Below are 23,791 nucleotides of genomic sequence, written 5' to 3' on the forward strand. Positions count from 1 at the left end.
GACGACGAAGGTGAAGGAGACGATGGAAACGAATTTAACCGGTTTTGATTATCCAGTCGTTTTCCTTTATATTCGAAATCCCAACGTACTCTTTCCAATGAAATTATAAATTTCGCTGAAACGTCTATCTTTATGTAAAGCTGGAAACAATTTTTTAACAACGCTGATGTAGCACGCTATTGATTCTTCTATGGTTGCAACTTATAGATGAGCAATTGACGTGAAAGTGGAATCCGCTAACAGAGAATTTTTTTACGATGGAAAATAAAACGAGCGTACTAATTTTTTGGATGAAAGGATATCGGAAAACATTTGATTATTTTAAACGCAACGAAAAGTAAAAGCAATGCAAATGCAATGAAAAATGTTAACTGACCAGAGATAGCATAGGTACATTTGTTCGGTTGAAATTTTGTTCGTCGCTGCTTTGGGGACCGCGCAGGTTTCGAAGTTTTATTTCGACGATAGTTAGATTTCGAGTTTTCAATCAAATGGAGTTCACGGCTAAATCGAGTTGACGAATCCATAAGTGATAGAAAGCGTGAAAAATAAACTAGAAACTTAAATAGCTCTGAGAATTGGGAAAACTAAACTCATTTATGCGCAGAGTACCAGCAAGCAAATTTTAGACATATGAAAATCGTTTTAGTAGAGGAGGAAGCAGTATTTTATAGAAAATTAGATTTTAAATTAAATTAAATGCAATTAAAAGCTAATTTTTCAATGCAAACTATTCGAACTGTTAAAAGATGGTTTTTCTAGTTCTAATATTTCTTTACTTTTTTAACGTAATCTCGTTTGATACTCTTATATAATCATTTTATTTCTTATTTAAAATTTCTATTCTTCTCATAGGATTAAAAATGTCTACTTAAGAATTTAGGAACATTATTTCTTACAAGCAAATAGACTTCATAAAGCAGAAAAGAAAAGAGAAAAGAAAACGGAGTTTCTCCCCCTTGCACTTGAACAAGAGAAGAAGATCTCACAATCAGTGAGGTAAAAGATTCATCGAACAAACTACATTCAATTCCGTTCGAGAAACGAAGGAACGAAAAAAGAGTGAAGCGGAACATAGAGCACAAAAGAATCGCTCGAGCGTATTCAATCAGCACGTTCAATTTCACCAACTGGTACTCACATAATTTAAGAAAACTGCAATACATCCAGCTCGTGATACGGAAACAAAGGAACAGGCAGGAGAAATAACGAACTCGATCTCTACATCGTCGCTATCTATGTCAAATAACAACGAATCTCTAGTCTAACAGATGGAGGAGCAAAAGAATAGAGAAAAGGAAAGGAAAGTGAATATTATACAAGGAAAACGTTTGATTTGCATATATACGTGGAACGAGATTCGTTGCAACGATACCAATCGAAACGAAAATCCTGTCAGACAATAGGAGCAAACCTTTGTCTATTCGCGATTAATCGACGACAATTGAAATAAATATCGAAAAACTAATCAGCTTCCACGGTAAAGTAAAATAAATAACGCGCTCGATAATGCCGGATATTAGTTTTCCATTGGAGAACAGCCATCCTTTCGACTGAATTAGCTCTTCTCTCCGTGTTTCGTTAACGATGTTCCTCGACTGTTTGCTCTTCGACCTATTTTTCAGCCGCGTTTCGCGCGAATCACTTGCTCCGATACCTGGAGATATAGACTGTGTGCACGGATAAGCGAGCCGGATGCAACAAATTACGAGGAAATTGATGGGGGAAAATCTTCGTGAAAAAGAATCACTGGCAAAAAGAAAATCTTAAATCATAGGAAACGTAATGCACTTGGGAGTTTTTTTAACTACCATGGGGCTAATTAATTGGTATATAAATGCTACAATAAATACAACGACGTAGGAATACTTTTTGTAATCGCTGTATATCCAGGCGTTTAGCAAGAATCTCACTGTGCTCTTCATTGTATCATAGCTCCATTTGTTTCAACTCTTCAATTGGTTCAACTGTATGCGTGTAACGACAATTCACCAATTTTCCTTGCTACCTAGATATTATTTTTTATTATTCAAAATTTACTAACACTAACATTAATTAAAATTTCCTTGTAACAAACGAAGTTCTAGTATATATTCAAACAAAAAAAGAAAAATACTTGGAGCGTGGAACAATGTGGAAAATCGTAGTTGGTAGCGCAAAAGGCAATTTCTGCTCGAAAAGCTAACATTGTATTCATTGACAAAGTTAAAGTTCGCCATGGTAATAGCACTAAAACCATAATAGTAATAACAATTGCATGAAGGTACCTAATTCATTGCACGCACCAATCACTATCGCTATTTCTTCCCAATGCTGCAACCTCTGACACAAACAACCCTTCTTTCATTTTGGTGCCAATGGTTCTGTTTAGGTGGTTTAATAGGTCATTACAGCAATCAGCAGAGCAATGTTGCTACTTAAGCGCGAACGTAATCGCGATTTGATTCATCGAAACCGCGGTTCAATCGGGCCGAACGCGTTGGGCTATTCCAGCGCAATTTTCGTTTCATTTGAAAATGGTAATACGCGTATCCACGGCGCGGGATTAGAATTCGTGGGTTACCTGTATGTTGCGCGCGACACGCGTGATGGATCTCTATACGCTATCGTCAGGGATCATCCCCGTTTCTGGTGAAACACGTCGAACCTGACTTTCCTAGTACACAGGGTGTCCATCAAACGTACGCCATCGGCAAAAAGTTTGGAAAATTTCGAAATATTCTTGAAGGATGGATTGTGGAAGAAAAACAAACCAAGAATACTCTGGTCTATAAATATTAGATTACTTGAAAGTAAACCTGATGAATAAATCTTAAATTTTGATGCATTTATGTTATATTTAATGGCGTCAAAGTGCATAGGATACACGTAATACGCAAAGATATATAAAATTCCAAAGTATAGTATACTTACTATAATATTTAATAGGTGAAACAATTAATTGAACACATAACACGTATATTTTCATATTTTAATAAATTGAATTGTTTTTTCTGCTGTAATCCGGAATAAGAAGTCAACTCGTTCCAGTTGTTGCAGCACGGAACGTTTTACATTTATAAAATATATTTTAAACATGTATATTTTATGCCAGGCAAATCGCTTCGTATTAAAATAACGAAGCGATTGGACAGAACATTCCAAACCGTAGTAATCATATTTTTAACGTCCAATGATATTAAACTTCCCAGAATGGAAGTATAAAATTTAATTACATACTCCGAAATAACCCAGAAAATTATATTTCGTAATCCGTGGTTTTCAACGATGCACCAGTCGAGAAGGTTATCTTTTTAATTTGCCATTGAAAATGTTAAATCGCAGGTTAAATCAGAGTTAAATCACATTCGACTAATAATAATCCAGAGGGAAATTTAACAGAACTCGTAAATAAAATTAAACGGCCGATCCTCGTCTTCTTCCGTGTTCCTTTTCAAAGTAAATTAACAATTAATTAAAACACGGCGTAAAAAGCAATTGTACGACATTTTCTCTGGAAATAAATTTTAGCCAAAAAAACTCGAGCAATCTGCTACTGAATACTAAATGCAATTGAAGCTATGAATTGCAAAATAGTAGGAATCCACTTTTTGACGCATGATTTATCGTTATGACGCTTTTTCGTTCACTCAAACCTATCTAACAACCGGACTATTTACACAAATTCATATCTTTATGAATACAGCTGAAGAAACTGTATTCTCGCTCCAAATACCACAGCAAATATTATATTCTATCCAACATTTTTGTCTTGCTTTTCCACGTAGAATCATCCTATTACCGATTATACCGTGATTGTTGAGACACCCTGTATACACAATATACACATTCGTGACCACATTCGTGATTATCGCTGTAAAGATGTCGCCGTATATTTATGACCGAATTAACCCACGGAAGTACCAAGTGCACTGGTATAAATGTGCCGGTATAAATACACGACGACGGTTTATACAAAATCGGCTTGTCGGCAGAAATGGAGTTTTGCGAGAGTAGAGAGGATTGTAATTTATGGACGTAGGGGTTGGTTAAACGTTGATTTGACAATCGTGAAATCGAAAGGTGCACTTTGACAAGCATAATGCGAATTCGAAACACTTGTAATCTGCTTGAAATTTCTTGGCACGTGTGTAATTTCCTTTTTTGAACGCAAACAACGGAACGTATGAACCTGTGTGAGGTATCAAAATTGCATAGACCTACATAAAACTCATGATCTATTCTTCAAAAGAAGGATTCAATTTTCTTGCATTAGTATTTCCAATTTATTCAACAATTTTTATTCGATTCAGAAGAAGAAGCGTTACTGCATCGTGTTGAATTACGCGATATCTCTATTGAATTCGAAAAAAATACTTTTACAAACGCTTTAAAATGTCCATTGAACTATCAAACAAATTAGCGTTTAATTAAATTTTCATTACTTCTACCTAATAAAATCCAATAAAATCATGGTACAGCAAATATTAAAGGTCGTCAGCGTGAAACCGTTTCCGTTGAACGACAACTCGTCGACGTCGAAGAAGCGTGCGCAGACTTCCGACAACGTCTCCGGAGATGCCGGAAATTAAGTTGGCCAGCGAATTATGCAAATACGGATGATCGGTCGAGGTAACTGAAGGAACGGTATTGTCGTATCACGATCACACAGACAAGCTATGGAGCTCGGCGACCGATCCATGGTATTTGAAATTGAAATAGAATGTTCCAGCTTTTAATTAATGCTAACGGCCGTTCGTGCGCGTGTGCACACGTGTTGGATGGCTTTTCTTTTCACTTTTCGTCAATTAATTTCGCATCGACGCGACGCTCCGACGATATTTCATTGTCTCTTTCTTTCTGCTGGTTCGCGCCTCGTGCGTCCAATTAACACGTCTTCGGTTAATTATGCGTTCCGCTGCAAGGACACTGACACGGCCGGAATTTGGAGCACGATTTTCTGGAATTCGAACATGATGATTCGATTCGCGTTTGATTCTGAGGCCGTTTGAACCTATGTGAGGATTAGATTCGTTCGGTTTCATTCCTTCATTCGATTTTTATATTACGATATAACGTAAATTACGATATACGTATCATTTATATCGTTAAATTTAGATTTATATTGTTAAATCGAATTCTTTAGACAACGCATCTGCAGCAAAGATAGACGAATATCGCAGCATAATGGCACACAGGCTAGATTTTCTACTTTTGAAAATCATTTCTTCCTCTCTCTTTAACGCAACTATTCAGGTTGCAATTTTATTAAAGCAAAGGATTTAAAAATAGAAACTTTCATATTACAATACGTGTAATAATATATCATAACAGTATGAAATTTTCTAATTTATCGCTGTTATATAATACTTTTAACTCCCGTTTACTTCTCCAGTTAACGTGCTTCAACTTCTTTTTCCAACGTTCTTCGTTAAATGAAATTCTCAATTACCTGAAAAGCTTCGTTCTCTATAAACGAACATACGTGTTCCTTCGCAAAGAATCGATCGTTCATTATCGCAGCAACGTACATAGTTACCCCTAACTCGCCTCCGTCTCTCAACTACCAAAGAACTTTTAAAAGTAAAGTGGTAAGAACACAACAGAAAGAGGAGCCTTCCGTCGTGGCACTACATACGTCTAATCTTCTACGGGTAGCTTTGTAACTTGCAATTTTCTCCTACTCTGTAACCGCTTTCCCTATCACGTATTGTTCTTTCCACCTACTTAGCGGTTTGCCTCTTTCTGCCCCTGTCACTTTCAATCTTTATCTTCCTAGTTACGTTAGATTCGGTCGTAATTGCACGTATAACATTTTAAATTATTAAATCTTAGGCTAGTGTCGCACATGAAACGGCCGATTTAAAAATCTTGAAAATTACAAAACTTTTTTATCAACACTTTCTTATGTAGTTTTATGCAGTTTTTTATGTAGTTCTTTATGTAGCTTTTTATGTAGTTTTTTATATAGTTGCACCAATTCCTTGGCTAAACAATGAAACCCTCGTTCCACTTATTAATCCAACTAACAAACAATCGTATCCGATTCAATGAAAGGCATATAATCCATCCGACATACCACAAGCTAAACAAAGTTACGTTATTCGACTACATAATCGACAAAGAATAGGAGAAGAAGAATAGAAGAAGAAACGGGCCAATAAGCCAAAAGTAGGAATACGTATTTATACAGTGTCGTTAGAATCTTCTTGTGAAGAAAGGAAATTTCTAGTAAGTCTGTGGAAAGAAGCTGATATTGTCGGCTGATGAAAAGAAGTCGGATTCACGAGTCTTTCGGCCTAATACGATCGAGATTCCAGCTGATGCAAGGGCCTTCCATGCAGACTTTGCGGAAGTGCGAGCGCTACGCGTTTACGTTACTTTCCTGTAGCTACGTGCCCGGCTTGCCGCTTGTCTACTTGGTCCTGATTTGATTTCGATACCCAACCGCGATCCCGTGGGAATTCGCCGTTTCCTCGCCGTGGAAAATCAGCCAGGGAAGAAGTTTCCCGGACTAGCCTTCGAATTACGAAAGCGTTCTCCGTGCTTTCCGCGTGTCTCGACGGAATCGCCTGATCGAATATCAGAATCTTCCTTTTTTTCTTCGTTTCTATTGTTTCTTTCGACTAAGATGGCTGAGATATTAGTTTCCGTTACTCTTTCCTTATTTAGTTCACGTTGGATACTGAATTTTACAAATAGCGGGATTCAACTTTGCTGCCTTCTTTCATCCCCTTTTAACCGAATTGTATTTCTCTATTTGTATGGGGATGATTGGTTGGTTACGGAGTGATTAATTGATTACATAAAGATGTCGATACCGTAACTTAACAGTATCAAGGTACTAGTCTCTGTAGAAAAATGATATGTGTGTGTCATTAAAAATGTTAATTTTCAATTATATTATAATTCTTTTCCTCTTTCTCTCTTTCTCTAACATACAATTGAAGTATTTGCTTAGCATCCAATTTTACTATTCGCTGATGCTACAAGTTGCGCTATTAAGGTTCAGCGTTAAATCACATTATTGGTTCTCAATTTCAAATCACGTTAGTCGGTTGCACTGCCCTGATTGTGTAATAGTATCAGTTGGCTGCATTACTACTGAGTTGTACTACTGAATTACATTAGCAATGGCATTTTGCACGATAATTAAACCATTATTAGCAAGAAGCAATGTAAAATAAAATAATGGCAATTATCTCACTGATTGATTTTTCGTTTAACGTTCGAAATAAAAAAGATAACGGAATGCTTTTATTGAATGTTTTCGATGTGACATTGTTATTCCAAAAAGATCGATATTTTACTCAATTTTCTGGAAAGTTATTACAGGAACATAACCGGGATATTATCGCCAATTGTTATTCCATTAATTATTTTTACTTTCAGTTCCCAGCAAATTAATTTCATTTCTGCTTTTATTAACAATTAATATTATTTAAGCAAAAAAATCATATAATACATTTGATACGTTTACCTGAAATTTATTTGTAATTTATTTCAGGTTTACGCGGATGACTTCTCTGTATTTTATGGCTCTACCATAAAAATCGATTTGTTCACGCCAATAATGTGCACATTAATTTCACTTTCGTTTAGTTCAGATTTCAAGTTATTTATTTCATTTTCCTTTAGTTTAGATTTCAAGTTATTTATTTCATTTTCGTTTCATTTCGATGGATATTTTGTCGATTTCCCACGGGGCTCTATTTCAATCTATGGGATCAATCACAAAAATAATAGAAGAGTGTTCGATGATATATCTTATTTAAGATAATAAAGAAAAATAAAAATTTAAGATAAATAAGAAATAAAATAAAGAATTCGTTTGAATAATCGCTTGAATGAAAGTCTATTTCGATAGTGTCCGATCCATTCTGATAATGTTTATGTATATTATATTATGTTACGTTCAATATTATATTTTTGTGAAATGTTCGATATTTCAAGACTTCGACAGATGAGGAATATAGTTGGCATTCGAATCAGAGTACTGGTGTAGGTTGAGAACGTTGATGGATACGGAATCGTTATGTCAGCGTTGAACGTGTGTCGTGTTCGATAGGTCACTTCGTGACAGTAATCTGTTGCATTTTACTGCCACGCAATAAAATATCTTCCATGCATCTTGTTTTACACACCGTCCAGCTGGTTGTAATGTCAAACGTACAGCGAGAAACTTTCGAGTACTGCCGCTATTTTAGTATTCTTCGAACGAATCGGCCTGGATTTATGCGAGAAGGACGGGTTACTGAAATTTTCTGATAATGTCATGTGGAACAGCGCAATAAAATTCAAGATTTCATTACGAAAAATATAGATTGGAAGGAGAGAGATATAGACACTTCTTGTAAAAGATTCAATTACAGATTATTAAATTACTAAATTAAAATGTAGAATAATTTTTCTTTTTATTACAAGCAGAATAATAATTGAGGCAGATCATTTATCAATCAATTGAATCTAAAGGATTAAGCATTTAGCATTTAGTTACTTACGAGGGAAGTTTGGTAAACTGGAAAATTTGAAAAAATTTGGAATTTTGCATAAATGTAGCTCGTGTGATGCTAATATCAACGTGATGCGATATGAAAAGTTAAGATTTCTTTACGGTGGTATTTTCACTCTTACGACCGCTTTTCAGCTGGAAAAAGAAATTGTTCCGCTATTAGCGTCGCATAAACTACACTTGTACGAAGTTACGAATATTTTTGTATTTTCAAGCTGCCGAACTTCCTCTGTTAGAACAACTCGATATCAAAATTTCCAACACACTAGAAAAATGAAACTTTCCGTTTTTGAGTTCAAATTTTATTTTTTTCATTTCCACTCGTTGATAAAAGGACCAGTGTCCTTTATACAAATTTCCAGTAACGTTGCTGTCTGTTGTTCTAATATTAATTAAATGAAATTTAATATGTTAATTTTCCACTACTGATTTTCCAGCTTCTAAATTCTACCCCCACGTCATATTTCATTTCCATAATTAGTTATAGTTTAATCACGTATTAACATATTGCAAACTGTATTAAATGTAATATAATATAAAATAAATTATAATACAGAAAACCAGACGGAGAACAAAAGTTCGTTTAGTTATTAAAAGCTTTTCAGAAAATACTATTCGAGTAACAAGTTGTACCTTTAATGAGTAGACTATTGGCGGCACAGAGTAACATAATGTAGATAGCTACGAGTTTGTAAACTTGGAGCAAGATTTTTATATTTGTTACACAACGTTCAAACATTACAATTCGGTTAAGGTAATAATCAACAAAATCTGCAGAAACAAAAATTACGTATAAAAATCAAAGTGACACGTAAAATAATCTTCTAGAGTTTCAGCATTTTGCAGTACCGTGTCAAAAATTCTAGAACAGCGATACTTTCAACTTTAAACTCTACTCAAAATAGTCAAAATTCTCGTCCTGCTTATCGCTTGTTCCAATAATTTTCCTCTTCATTATCTTTCCATTAACACCATTGGTTCTTCTTTTCTGCGTAACGGACAGCACAGTTTCAATTCTGAGGTACTATCTAAAGTTATGTTGCTAGTTTCCATAAATGCAAGAGCTTCAGCATGTTTCAGGCATCGGAATGCATCGTAGTAGACACTGGATACTCGCAAGTTCCATACATACGCAACGTATCGAATTACCAAGTATTTTCGAGGCTTTCGAGAAATACCTTCGACTGTGCTGTGTTCGATTACCATAGAAATACGCGCTGGAAAATCGTATCCACGTCAGTGTGCATTCTTTACAAACGCACCTGAATCGCGCATAATATCCGCTGAATATATTTACATTTATTATTCCATTTGTTCCTGCTTCTTGCTACTACCTTTGATAGACAGGATCGAAAAGGTAGACAAACAAAATCTTCATTTTGGTTCGGTAGAACAAGCGTTTAATCCTTGTTTCTATGATACGATGTTTGTTTTTTTTTTTTTTAATTTTTTCGTAGATTTATCCGAAAAGTAGTAAATAAAATTATATTTCTAAAAGTACCTTTTTTAAACGATTTTTTAGTGGAAAGTAATAAATAAGGTTATTGTTAAATAAGTATTCCTTTTTTAACGATCGTTTTGATTTGTAGAAATGTGCATGAAACTGCATGATAAGTAACATAATCTTGGACATATCTCCTCTATTTCTTGAAATAACCCGCTCTTTATCCTGTAAAACATACAGTCAATCACAGACTTCAATTGTATAGAAATGACGACTTTCCATACGATTTTGAATTTTTGGAAATAACAGATGATTATCAAAATCCTTTTTCGAGATTATTCTTGAAAAAAAGTCGTTTCTCAGACTACTCTCGAATAATATTTCAACAAATTTGTTCGAGAAATCGAAAATAAGTCATGAAATTCAGAACTATTTAGAAATATATTTTCTAAAAATAAAAGAAGATTGATTATGCTAAATTTATTTATTTATACATGTAATAGAGCGAAAGAATTGTGTCTATACATTGAACAGAAAAAGAAGAAAATAAGACAGTCATTGAGATACAGACCATAAGCTACGGATTGCAAAAACTAACTTTTGGATTTTTTGCCACTCTATTTGTTCGTTTGTTTATACTCGCACCACGTAAAAACTACTGAACGGATTTTGATGGGTTTTTTCTGTTATATCTACAGCTTACAGCGCAGGAAAAAAATAGGCTGTTTCATTTCGATCCCTTTTGTGCAAGCTGCGAAATAGCCTGGCATCACTGGATGTACGCGCTTCCATGTTTCGTAGGGACAAGCAATGATGGTTATTGTTTACGTCATGTTTGTTCTGAAATCGAACCTTTTCGTAATTTAACATTTTTACTACGAAGAATAACTTCTAAAACTGTTATTATAAAAATATGCAGGTATCTCATTCATAAAAATCCATCTGCCCAAAAATTGTTTTTGTCTGTAAATCGTAATTGTTTTCTCCTTAAAAATTGTGTAAAAAAGAATAGTAATAGTCCACGCGGACGAAGTGAAAGCTAGTAATTTAAAAAATCTATTACATCTCAATAACCTAGGAACTTGGAGTAAAATCTTCGATCAATATTGTTTGATAAATATCATTCAGTTAGTATCATTAATATGAAAGTGGAAATAGCTCGTACAACTTGAAATCTTTCCACAGATATAAAAGTCGAGATTATAGGTTTCTTTAGTTACAGAAATTTTCATAGAGCTCGTGATACTAATTCACGCGACAAAGACCAAATCAAGTTCAAGATCATCCTCGACAGCTTTAATCACGTTCATTCCCATGTGTGAAGTAAGTAGGGGGATGCTGACGGAATCAGCTCTAACGTCGCCGGAAGTGGCTTGCAAGAGCGAAGAGGAGGGCGGTAAGGCATAAGGAAGTGGTTGTAGCTGATAGCAGGGAACGCTATGCCAATATGCGGCCCATCCGAGGGGTTAAAGGTTACCAACCAGATATCTGAGTGACTTGCAAGGTTGCAGCCTTCGCGATCGCTGCTAATCTCGTTACCCTTCAGACGGTTCACGTCCTCACCTCCGCCCTCGTTTTCCACTCACTCATCAGGTAGCTAGCTCGTGAAGCTGCTGCCTCGATAATTTTCCTTCGGCTCGATTGGCTGCTCAATTGATGATAAACTTGCGCGATCTTAAATTTTGTGTTCATCTTTGCTTTCTAATAGCTTCGTCAGGATGACTTGATAAGAACTTTGAAACGACTCCATAACTGTGATTGCCTCGATATTTTCTTCTTTCTGTGGCTTTACGATTTCTAAACGAGTATGATTTCCTTTACAGAAAAATTTGGCAAGCTTCATTTACTGTGACGATCATAAAGTGCTTATGGTGTAACTATCTTGCAAGGACTACTGAATTCAAAGGAAAATAATTTCACTGGACTAAATTAATAAAAACACTATCGTTCATAAAAATCTGCTTTGTAAACACCGCTTGTGTCGGGTGAACACATTGCACAGATTTTCCATTGCGATGCATTATATTTTTAGATCAAACGATTATCAACTACTTGCCCGGAAAAACTTTTCCGATTGAACACTTTTTTTTACCAAGTATGGTAAAGTACGAAGCAAAAATATCTGACAATCGTCTCGTTTTTTATAGGAATTTTATTAATAAACGTCAATGAAAAGCTTCGACGACACAAAATACCTTTCTAATCAACCTTCATGAAAGTTTCACAGAACACTGCAGTTCGCACACCAAAAAAACGAGCAAAAGAAACTGCAATCGAGGGAACGTATCGTGGCAGCCTTCAATCACGGATCCATCAGCTACTCATGGTGAACTGCTCTCAGTCGATCATCGCTTAAAAACAAACCAATCTTACGGTTTATCTTGAAACCGAACAAAATAGGTCAAATGAGAACGATAAAATGGTGAATGGCATAAAGACGAAATAGAAGAAGAAAAAGAAGAATTTCTTGTGACCTTTTTTTCTGATCTCAACATCCTACACTACATCATTCTAAAATGCTTGTAGTCTAATTAATCTGTCAAATACAGCTGATCGTATGGGACCACGAGGTCGCAGTAATGTCAAAGAGCTCGTCAAACCTTCCTGGCAACGTCCAATCAATGGCGTCGAGACGCTTGCAAGACCACAGAGGAAAATGTCCAAAGAAAACATGTCACGAAATGTTCCTTCCTATATACGCTTTTATCGTGCAACTGCTTTTACCATGTTCGTGCTTTTCTTTGTTAAATAAGCAGAAGATACGAATAACGAAAATCGAAAAGAATGAGCATAATTGACGGAATTGTATTCGTCATTTGGTTTTCGTAGAAAGTAGAATTTTTTGTGCGGTTTGCTTATATTTGGTATACACAGTGGCTATACAGAAAGTATTTGTACATTTTCTGTTTATTTTATGAAGCGTTCTTTTATCAGATTTCACATTTTATTTTTATAGCGGTAAACTTTCGTAGTTATGTGAAAGTACTAGCAAATGATATCATATCGTTTATGTAGTACTAATAGCTGCAGCAATTAGGAAATAAGATTTGTTAATTTCTTAAAGAAAACCTTAAAATTTTCAATTCGAATTTTCTAGTTTGCCATTTCATATTAATTGCTTCCTATTAAAATGTTTCAAAAAAACGATGCTTTGCAAACTTTCTGACCAAATTGGTTGGTGTACGAATACTTTGCATAGCCACAGCATACTATTATGCGTCTACACTTATTTTATGCGACAAACTTAATTTAAGCTCCAACTGTGCCTCGTGCAGCTTAATTTTAAGTAACCCGATGAGAACCGGTGTATTATACATGGTAAAGCTATCGGTACATTCAGCTACAGTGTAAATTTGTAGAAAGTAAAAAATAAATATAACTATTTCGAATCTAAAACGATACCATAATTATAAGCAATTCTTATAAAATTCTCTTAAAATTATTCTTATAATTCGTTATAAAAATTTGTGCCATTCAAATACTTCATATTTTGATGTTGAACATCACGAACTTAACGAATTCTATTGAAATGCAGATAAAAAGTACATAGATTAAGATATCATTTGAAAATATTTCATTAAAGTAATTCAAACAAAAAATGATTTGAAGGTTTTTCACTGAAATGCTGGAAAACAAAGATTGGAATCATTTGACGTAAATTTTGCGGAAGTACACTTTTATGTTTCAAAACTATGTTTTATGATTTCATTAATGGCTTCATATTTCCTGAAGAATTTTCCATTAACTAAGTGGTTATTACTATAACTGCCTTTTGACCATTATCTCGTTCTCTTTTCAGCAAAATCGCAATTTTGAAAGTAGCTTTTTATTTATTGGCTATTTCTGTTTTTACTGAAGATATTTCCGTATTTTTTACGATATAGTCAACCTTTTCTCTAATTAAGTTTTAAATTTTACGCGAGTTATTTATTAAAGTTAGTAAAATAAATATAATAAAATACATGCAGTTATATTATAATTTTTACAATTTTTAAATTTTTCAGGCGATTAGTCAATAACTTATGCAAAATTCTAGTTTTTTCGTTCACTATATATATATATAAATTTGTTTCCATATATTACATATGAGGTGTCATCAGAGACAAATATTGCTTTTGTTCATTTGCAACGCAGATGCGAATGTTCAACATCGACGAATAAAAGTACCGTGTAATTTAATTTAGTTTAATGTATTCTATAACTCGGAGATTTATAGCGGTAATATCTTCTTAATCAATGTCAGTAAAGTCTAACACAGATATTGCGTTAAAATCGATGCCCTAATCTTCGCTGAGATTCACAACGAATCATGTGGAATCCGGTTTCCCGGAAGGCTAAATCCCATTAGTTCCGTAGTCTAATTTCCATGTGGTTCCCAACGTTAATTCCAATTTGCATAGCCGTTTACGCAAAAGACGCATGACGTAAAGTGTATTAAAATCGATCGGAGAAAAAATATCAGCTAAATTGGTACTAAGCTTCATGTAGAATATTAAACGATACATTACATAAATCATTCTTCTGTACGTAATTATTTCACATTAATACATGTGATTAGCAAAAAATGGAAGCAAAGTTCTCACGTATTTTTCCACGCTGAACGCCAATTTGTAATCTGATCTTCTTCGTTACCCATAGCTTTCTCAATTTTATGTGATTCCATTGTTTCTTTAATAATTCCGACACATTTGCACGCATCCCCATTATTTAATATCGAAAATAAATATTAGGTTGTGCGAAAAGTTTCTTTCGTTTTATAAGGAAATAATAGACGCACAATGTTTTTTGTTTTATATTAGTTTATTGAATTATGCACGAACATAATAATAGAAATATAACGAAATGGATCATACCTGATTTCATAACATAATATAAAACAGAAATTGTTGTTCATCTATTATCACCTTATGAAGTGAAAGAAAGTTTTCGAACAACCTAATACATAGTATTTTTTTCACACAATAGTATCTACTAAACTCTAGATTCTACATAGTAGGAATATCAAGATCATTCCTACGCGTTTCCCCGACATTTTCACCGAGGAATGGAGCAACAACATTTTTCTTCCACCTAACTCGTTTCCGGCAAAGTTTCAGGCGTTAACATTTCGCGTATTCGTACTTGTGCACGTAGTTAAACACTCGCTTATCGTCGACGCTCAACTAGCACGCGGTAGAATGTATACACGAGACGATATGAATGCAGTTTGTACCGTGTGTTGTCCCGAGACTCGAGAGGTACACGTTAACAGGATACACAAACGTGTTAGCGCGCAACGGGCAAAGGTGACTAAGACAGTTTCATAGTTCTACGATCAGTTGGTTCAATTAAGAATATGTTATTAACCATTGTCAAAGGGCTCATTTGCGAAAGTTAATGGATCTGCCTATAATTTCGCGCTGAAACGGCAAATGACAAGCTTTCCGATATGTTTGCAACTTTGCTCCAGCGACGGTTCCTTTCCCGTTGACAAATTCGTAAGACTTCAGCGCGATTTCCAAATATTATCCGATAATCCGTACGTGATGCGTACTGTACGATGAAATTTAAGTGGATGGAAATTTTAGAAAGAATTTCTACTTGTGAGATTTTCGATTAATTTACAAAGAAGTATTCGAACAAGTATCAAGTATTCTCCAATCAAGCGTATTCATATCAGACTCTATGTGTCTCATTTTCATAGTATCAAATTTTTATAGCCATTTGAAAATATTAGGTTATTCGAAAAGTTCCTTTCGTTTTATAAGGAAATAATAGACGCACAGTGTTTTTTGTTTTATATTAGTTTAATGAATTATGCACGAACATAATAATAGAAATGCTACCAAATGGATCATGCATAATTCAAGAAAATAATATAAAACAGAAATTGTTGTTCATTCATTATCACCTTATGAAACGAAAGAAACTTTTCGGACAACCTAATACAAGCAAATAATATGGAATTTAATATTGGATTCAATTAAGCAGAAACATGTAAATGCTATCGTAAATACAATGATACATAAATATTTATGATGGCTACTGCATGTGGATAGTATTTATTTATTTTGAGGTAAATTAATGGAATGGAACCGATTGCAAAAACGACTGGAACTAAAAAAATGATCGCGTCACAACGCTTCTCCTATGTTATGATTAACAATTAAATCGAAACCAAGTACCAAGGTGATAATATCGGTAATCGGTGCGCAACATCAAACACAACGTTATAGGAAGTGGACTGACGAAAATCGAAACTGATCCCGTTCGGGCATATCGCATAATCAAACCACGGCCAATTGTTCGCCATTCCGTAATAACCCGCATATTCATCGAAATAACAATCTCGCATTGGCGGAAAGTTTCGTGGAAACTCGAGCTCGTTTACCACATTTTCGACAGGAATCCGTGGACGTTTCGAGCGTTCAACGATGAAACGAGGCGACACCGATTCGAGTGATGGAGGCGCGACGTGCAACAGCCAACGAGCCGATCACGTTTATCGATCGTTGATATTGATCGATCAGTCGTCGTCTCGAATTTCGCGGGCTGTTTGTAATTAAAAGGTTTTCCCCTGTTGGAACAACGCGAAATTAACGAGCTGTCGGGTTAATTAACTCGCAGCACGTTCTACCGATGATTATTGGATCTATAACCATCCGAGAACTTCGTTACGTTCGAATTTTCTGTCTGCATTTTTCATCCATTTTTTCAACTTTCGTGAAATGCTGATCATGTTTCGTAATTCTGTATTTACGGTTTTGCTTCCTATACTTAGTGAATTCCTCCGCTGTGTTATTGGAAAGTAGACGAGAATTTTGATAGAATTTCGAAGAATCTTTTAATAATAAATTTTCAACGCTTTCAGTTTTCTCGCCTTGCACAACATGAAAGGCTGTTATATCTATCTTCTGGCAATTTTTGTCCCTTACAGTTTTCTAGATAGCTTATCTCACCATCTTCTCGTAAAACGTTTCATTTTCGGTATTCCTCGATTTTTCCAGATAGTGCGAACGACCCACCTGAAGCTACCAAAAAATTTGAAACTCTCGTAACTAGACGAAATTGAACTTTTCTTCGTTCGTTTCTCGCTGCCTGCGTTCGTTCTTACGCGGCTCATAAATGAGACGTTCAAATTTCAGAAGATCGCTTCGGAAAACGGTCCGCCGGCCTTTATAGGCTACTAAAAACCTTGAGAAGCAGTAAAAAGGTTGTCGAAGAACAGCGTCTCTTCGTTCCATGGATTCTTCGGGAATCGTATGGGCATTTTCGATGGATGCTTGAAACGCGATAGAAAGAACCATGAAAATCCTGCTTATAATATAGTTATCATAGACTTTCTGCAGCACATTTTCTTTGAAATTCCTCGAACTTCATGGATACTACGTGTTCCGTATCGTAAAAATAAAACGACACTCAACACGCTTATTCTGGCTAAACTCTGAAATATTTATTGTATATAAAGTTTATGTATATATATATATATATATGCACAACTTGGAGTAAAAAATAATAAAACTCAAATATGTATAACACATGTATGTTTTTGTTCTATAACATATGTGGCGGTACTCGACTTGCCAACAGCTTCGCGACACAATCATAATGTCATCAAAGCATAAGGCCGGCATGCCTAATGTGCCATCGATATCCCTACGGTCCTCCCGCCGAATATTCGGAAGAACGCGTACGCGGCAACGATTCGGACGTTTAACGAACACGCGCATAGTGGGGATATCGAGCGGCAACAAAAGAAAAGAATCTGTCCAAAGATTCATTCGGTTTTGAATAGCGAAGTGCGAAGGGACAAGTGTAACAGCGAAGCAAACATAATCAAAAAGCGAGGGTTGTTGATTGTTGATTGTTAAAAAATTATATTGTTGAACATCGAGAGTATTTCTTGGGCACCTTACATCTAACACCACCTCACATATAACAATATTTCCAAAATTACTATTTACAATACTACTATTTACACGTTCTGCTCAAAAATTTTATTCAACAGGTTCTTTTGTATTCGAAGTGAAATAAATATATTAAAAAATAGATATATTAAAATATATTAAAAAGCGCTTTACATATGATGATAACCCACTGTAGAATCATAGGTGAACTTTGTTAGAATGTTACACGGTACAATTATGATCGATATATAATCCATATATAATCACGTCAGTGAATAAAATTTACGGTATTAAGAGCAATATGCTAAGCAATTTATATACGAGACTCACCATTAATAACGTGTACGTTGACGCTGGCCCTCTCTGCCACAGTGGGCACGCAACTGTAGTTCCCAGAGTCGCTTGGTTTTGCATGGGTGATCCTCAATCTGTAATAGAATGAAAAACTAACATTCGTTTCAAGCAAAATATTGCTCTCTATTATTCATTAAGCGCAACTTGTAACTTTATTAGTCTTATCTGACATTTACGATTACGTATTAATACATAGTAACCAGTATATGTATCCTGTAAAATTACTTGCTAGAAATTGCTTCCTTTTCCTTAATATATTATATTTATTGTGTACAGCTCGATACGCACTTTTATTGCGTGTGAGTGAAATAAATGTTTGAAAAAAGTTTCTGTAATAATATGATTAGAACTGATTACGTTGCAGTAGTATTTTCATATGATCACAGAAATCTGATAGCGCGGGAATGAAACGTGGAATCTGGTAAAAAGAATGCTTAATCGAAAATTAAGGGTATGTACAAACAGCATTTGCAGTCACCATAATTCTAAAAATAACACGAAATATCCTGCAATATCTCTTCTCAAACCACTCGTATCTAGTTCCAAATCAAGCAAACGATCAATCGCGTAATTTGACTGTCATTCGCTTCCGATGTAATTATCGCTCCAATACACAAAAACATGTCAGACGCATAAATTTGACCGAGCAATTGCATATGAATGATAGAAATGGCTTTAATTTCGTGAGTGGTCATCGATACGCGGTTCCGGCGCTGGGTTATACGTATATGAAATAATTGATGACGAAATTAACAATGAAGCATCGATGATCTAGCGGCTATTAATCGACGATAAATAGCGCTTGCGGTACGATTAATCCTCCTCCCTGTGTCCACTTCCTACCTCTCTAGTATGAAAAATACATGCGTTTCATGATTCAATTTCACGGGCCATTCATCAACTGAAAATTTAATTACTTCATAGTAATTCATTGCTATACGAACTACCGTAATTACTGTTAAAATCCACTGAGTATTTTTCCATCAAGTCAGAAATAAATCGTGAATCAAATACAAGTACTTCCTGCTTCTAAATGATAAACTTCGGTTGGCTAGATGCTTATGACTTGTGAACGATAGTACATTTGATTAATTTGAGCAGCGTGTTTCCGCCGCTGGTAGTCATTAGATCGTACACGACTGTTTTTTTTTAAATATAATTTCTCATCGAGGTTTACTTGCAAGAAATTTTTTTACTTCACATTTATAATTATCACCGTGAGAGGCCTGATGGTGTGGGTATTTCTCCATAAAAAGAATTAGCATGTATCGGACAAAAATTAAATACCGTGGAGCATTCTTCCGTTTCCTTGGAAGAGGAACAAACATAGATGAAAGTCGTTTTTGTTTTGCACAATGGTGAATTTAATAATATTATTGAAAGTAATAAACACAGCGATATACACAATCAGATATCCAGGTTTAAAAATGGATTTTTATTACATTCAATCCATCTTTTTTTAAATAATAGAAGGGAAATCAATTAACAAGGAAACATATTTCTGACGACAAGCATTTTATCAAGTATTTGTTGTCACATATGCACGTTTGATCTGATTGTTAGTAAAATACAGTGTGTAACAATTAATAAATATGAATCAGTGAACACTGACTAAAAAATGTATATCTATGTATAGTCAATGTATATCGAAAATCGTTTTATGGTATACAGAAAAGATAACAAGCAAACCCTATTTGCTTCGATATTTCACAATTTTTATTCAAAGAGTTAAAATTGTTTTAATGGAATATTGAGAATCAAACCAATTTGGAAATTAAGTATAATCGGACGGAATTTGCTTGTCCCGAAACCATAACTAGCTAACTAACCATTTGCCTTCGAGTACTGTTAATAGCATACTGAAAATTTTTTGATTTTTGAATTTTTAAGATCTTTCTATGTTTAGGCTCTTGGCCAAATATATATTTATATTTATAAACCGTGGACTTTATGGACTTCAAAACAGCATTCGAATGTTTTCGTTTCGTTATTCGTACTTAGGTGTGATAAATGTTGTGCAATTTGTTTACACGGTGAATTTTTCTTTAACTTTACGTACATTTAGTGACTATATATATGATAGTACGGACGCAATTTGTTTCAACAAATCGCAATCTATCGTACAATTTTTACATGATGAATTATTTTCTACCACGGCATTCGGATATTTTCGTCATTTGCTGTACACGTTAAATTAAATTACATTTTGCGGTGTCACATAGCATGAGCAGGCAACAATATAAGTGAAAATCATTATACAACGGTTGTCAGAAACAGCGGAGCGTCATAGACAAGTTCGTCGTAAAATAAATCCAACGATCATGTTCACCTAAGTGTAGTTTCCCAATGGTAGCGTTGTACATCATTCTTTTCAGGCTCGTAATAATAATAGCCCAAAACACTTCCCTGACGCAACATAATACCTTGGTGCGCATTGACGTTAAGGGAGCAGTATGTCGGTTGTAAGTAAAATAAATAGTCCCTTTGGGAAAGCATTTTCGTATTTTCGTATCTCCTTCTAACTAATACGATTGAGAAATCGTGGATCAGTCGCGAAATTTGAAGTGTTAACAACGTTTATTGCATTAGATTGTTTAAAAGATTCATCGCGTTTTTGTTATAAATTTCTATCAAACAACGAAACGTTCGAACAAATACTGTTCTTTGTTGGGTACCAAAGAGAATTAAAAAGAGACAAATGAAAAGAGTATTCAAAATGCCGAATTCTTTAATAAAAACAGCTTTATCTCTTTCTTTCACAGACATGAAACGCTCGAATGTAATTCGAGTAGCCTTTCGAACAACAGCAAATAATTCCATGTTAAATGCACAGTGCGGTAGTCGGATTATAGGACGATGGAACTTGTAAAGAAATTTCGGCAACTTGCTTCCAATAGATTATCGATTAATCATTTACTTGCTGCATTTTACTACTCAGTTTCATCGTGTAGTATAGTAACATATCGCACCCTCGAGGCCAATAACGGCCGTTTAAAAGTTGCCTAACAGCGTCCCAGTTGTAGTTGCTGCAACCGAAGAGGCCTTAAGAAATAATTATCTTAATGCTTCAGGGACCAAACTGTATCTAGTCTTGATAAACTCCCTCAAGTAATGGAGAAGAATTACACGGCAAGATACGTATTAATGCCGGACTTCTATTTCTGTTCGCGTTTGTATTTTATGAACAATAACGTTATTCGCTTTTTGTCATTGTTACTATCATAGGAATGATAGAATTTTTATTAAGCCAGTGAAACGTGTTTGAAACCAGAGCAATAGAAAGCAATAAGGATATATGTAGTTCAGAGTGTTACAGATATGAGAATGCCTGAGGTCATGGTGTGAATGAAGAGTGTACAGCCATCCATGGGTTTGGGTAGACATGTCTGGATGTCTCCTAGGAATGTCGCCTGGAAATGTCTGCACCGAGTGAAAAAGATAGGGAAATAGAGAGAATAAAAAAAGAGGAGGAGGGAGAAAGAAAGAGCTTTCGAGAAAGTATATTGGATGGTTTGATCGAACATATCAAGGGCTAGGTATGAATTTTAAATTATATAATAATCAGAAATAATAGATAAAAATAAATTATATAATAATAGAAATAATAAAAAGAATAAAATATAAAGGAAAGTTGTGCAGTACCGACCGTTATACTTTTTTGCATAAGATTATTTCTATCTATCTAATAATAGACAAATAAGGTATCGTAGATACAAACTTAGAAGATACAGATTTCGTCTGCGATTTTGTAAAGAAAAACCGGAAGACCGCTCTCAACTGATGCATTAATCCAAACGATGCGCACGAAAATCTTCTCTTGCCAAAGAGAATCCGCCGAATACGAGAGTCAGAAACTCTTTTATCCGGGACCATAACTTTTCCTCTGTTCGTGTGTATTACGTCTTAGCGGTACAACGTGTCTCAGCACGTGGTATGATTCCAGTCGGTCCTCAGATGATAGAGGAAACAGGGTAGTCCTTTGTCAGGCAGCCTGTGCACCGTGAAGACGCATCGGGCATGCTCTGCATTTCTAGCCGACCCTTGTAAGCCCTGGCGCTTGTGTGTCGCGGGAATATTGCAGTCAGGCTGCGTCTGTTTTTGGACGTGATTGACGATTGTCAGGCTGGCGTTTCACGTCGATGAATTTACGACGAGGATCACCCTGCAGCCGACCTCCACCAGAGCCATGGCCTCAAGAAGCAGGAATTAATTGTCTAGTGGCTGACATTGCGTGCGACGCGTTCTTCCTGTCTCGGGCAAACCAGATTCCCTGTGTCGAATTGTCACCCAGATATTTACACGTCTAACGTGGCGGCTACGAGTTGATCAACGAGTATAATTTTGACGGATGGCGTCGAAGCTAACGCCACAGATCAGCTTCGAAATACCGACTCTGTAAAACTGTAATTTATGGGTTCAATGTGCTTACCGATAATTTCAGTTCTACTGAAAACGAGTTCGTATTTGGATATTATTTCTCAGTGACGCATCCCTAATTTTTAGTCCAAATTTTTTAATGAATATTTATAAAATAGTTAAGAAGAAACGGATTTCCATATGATAATCAGAGTAACGCGTGTTCGTAGTAATTAAGGTTCTACTGTATATACTGTATGTAGAACATTTAGACTATATAGACAAGTCAGTGCTGAATCTTTATTATTCGAACTACGGTTGAGCACAATTTCAATAATATACATTCAAATATTCTTACAATAAATATATTCATAGTGAATATGGATAATATATTGACGTATGTAATTATTGTTTGCACGCAAAATAAATTTTATTTGTCAAAGGAGAAGCAATTGAAATTCTAACAGTTATATTCTGTTGTTCGAACTAACAAGAAGAGATGGAAGGGACCTGTTCAGATAAACGAGTTCTGCTGTACTGTCCTTCTCCGTAGTTAACCGGAATAGATTTGAAGGTAGCTATTGCGTCTCGTATGATGAATATACTTGTTTCGCTTTTGAAAGTTGGCGCAAGTGATTAGTTTACTTGATTCGTATACGAATGTGTTAAATAATGACTGTAGTTTCGATAAGTGAATTTAGATGTACGGTCAGGTAGATTCGGTTCAGTGCAGCGAATATAGTTGTTTTGTTCTAGTTTTGAGATTGAAAGCTTATCTATGTTTAGGTTATGCGTTCAACCAGTTAATCTATTGATCAATATCTGAGCAATGTTGCTGAGTTCGGACTAGGATACAGATTGTTTTTGGCGTCAGTGACGCATATCCTTTTGATTTTGAAACCAGCTACCACTAGCAAGAAAGTGCATCTTCGATTTATCTATTTATCATGATAATGATTAATAATCCAACGAATTTTCATTATACTATCTTCTATCTCAAATTCAATACGAAGATTGATTTATTAAAAATTCGATTAAATTTATATTCCAACTGTTGGAATACAACGATATTAATCGCATACAGATGAGGTGATTGATCGAACGGATTCTTCCCTTCGTTGCCCAGCGATATCCCCACTAGCGTACGTTTTTAGATGTACCGCGGCGGCTGGCGCGTGCATGCTCTTCCGAGAATTCGGCGGAAGAAGCATAAAGATATGGATGGAACATTGGGCACGACGGTGTCGTGCCTTGACGGCG

General features: G+C 35.3%; 2 protein-coding genes across 2 annotated transcripts in view; one reads left to right on the plus strand and one right to left on the minus strand.

Moving 5' to 3' along the window:
- LOC105680791 overlaps positions 1-12,189 on the plus strand; it is a 25,239-nt gene extending 13,050 nt beyond the window's left edge. The window contains exon 2 of the mRNA XM_012385815.3: positions 11,158-12,189. Within this exon, the coding sequence (XP_012241238.1) occupies positions 11,158-11,342 (185 nt within the window). The 3' untranslated portion in view covers positions 11,343-12,189. The remainder of the gene's footprint in view (positions 1-11,157) is intronic.
- Positions 1-23,791, minus strand: part of LOC100742665 — a 42,986-nt gene that overhangs the window by 17,820 nt on the left and 1,375 nt on the right. Inside the window, exon 2 of the mRNA XM_003489627.4 lies at positions 18,152-18,249. Coding sequence (XP_003489675.1) covers positions 18,152-18,249 — 98 coding nt within the window. The remainder of the gene's footprint in view (positions 1-18,151; positions 18,250-23,791) is intronic.

Source organism: Bombus impatiens, unplaced genomic scaffold (assembly GCF_000188095.3).
Source record: "Bombus impatiens unplaced genomic scaffold, BIMP_2.2 scf_0360, whole genome shotgun sequence".
In the NCBI taxonomy this organism is placed as follows: Eukaryota; Metazoa; Arthropoda; class Insecta; order Hymenoptera; family Apidae; genus Bombus; species Bombus impatiens.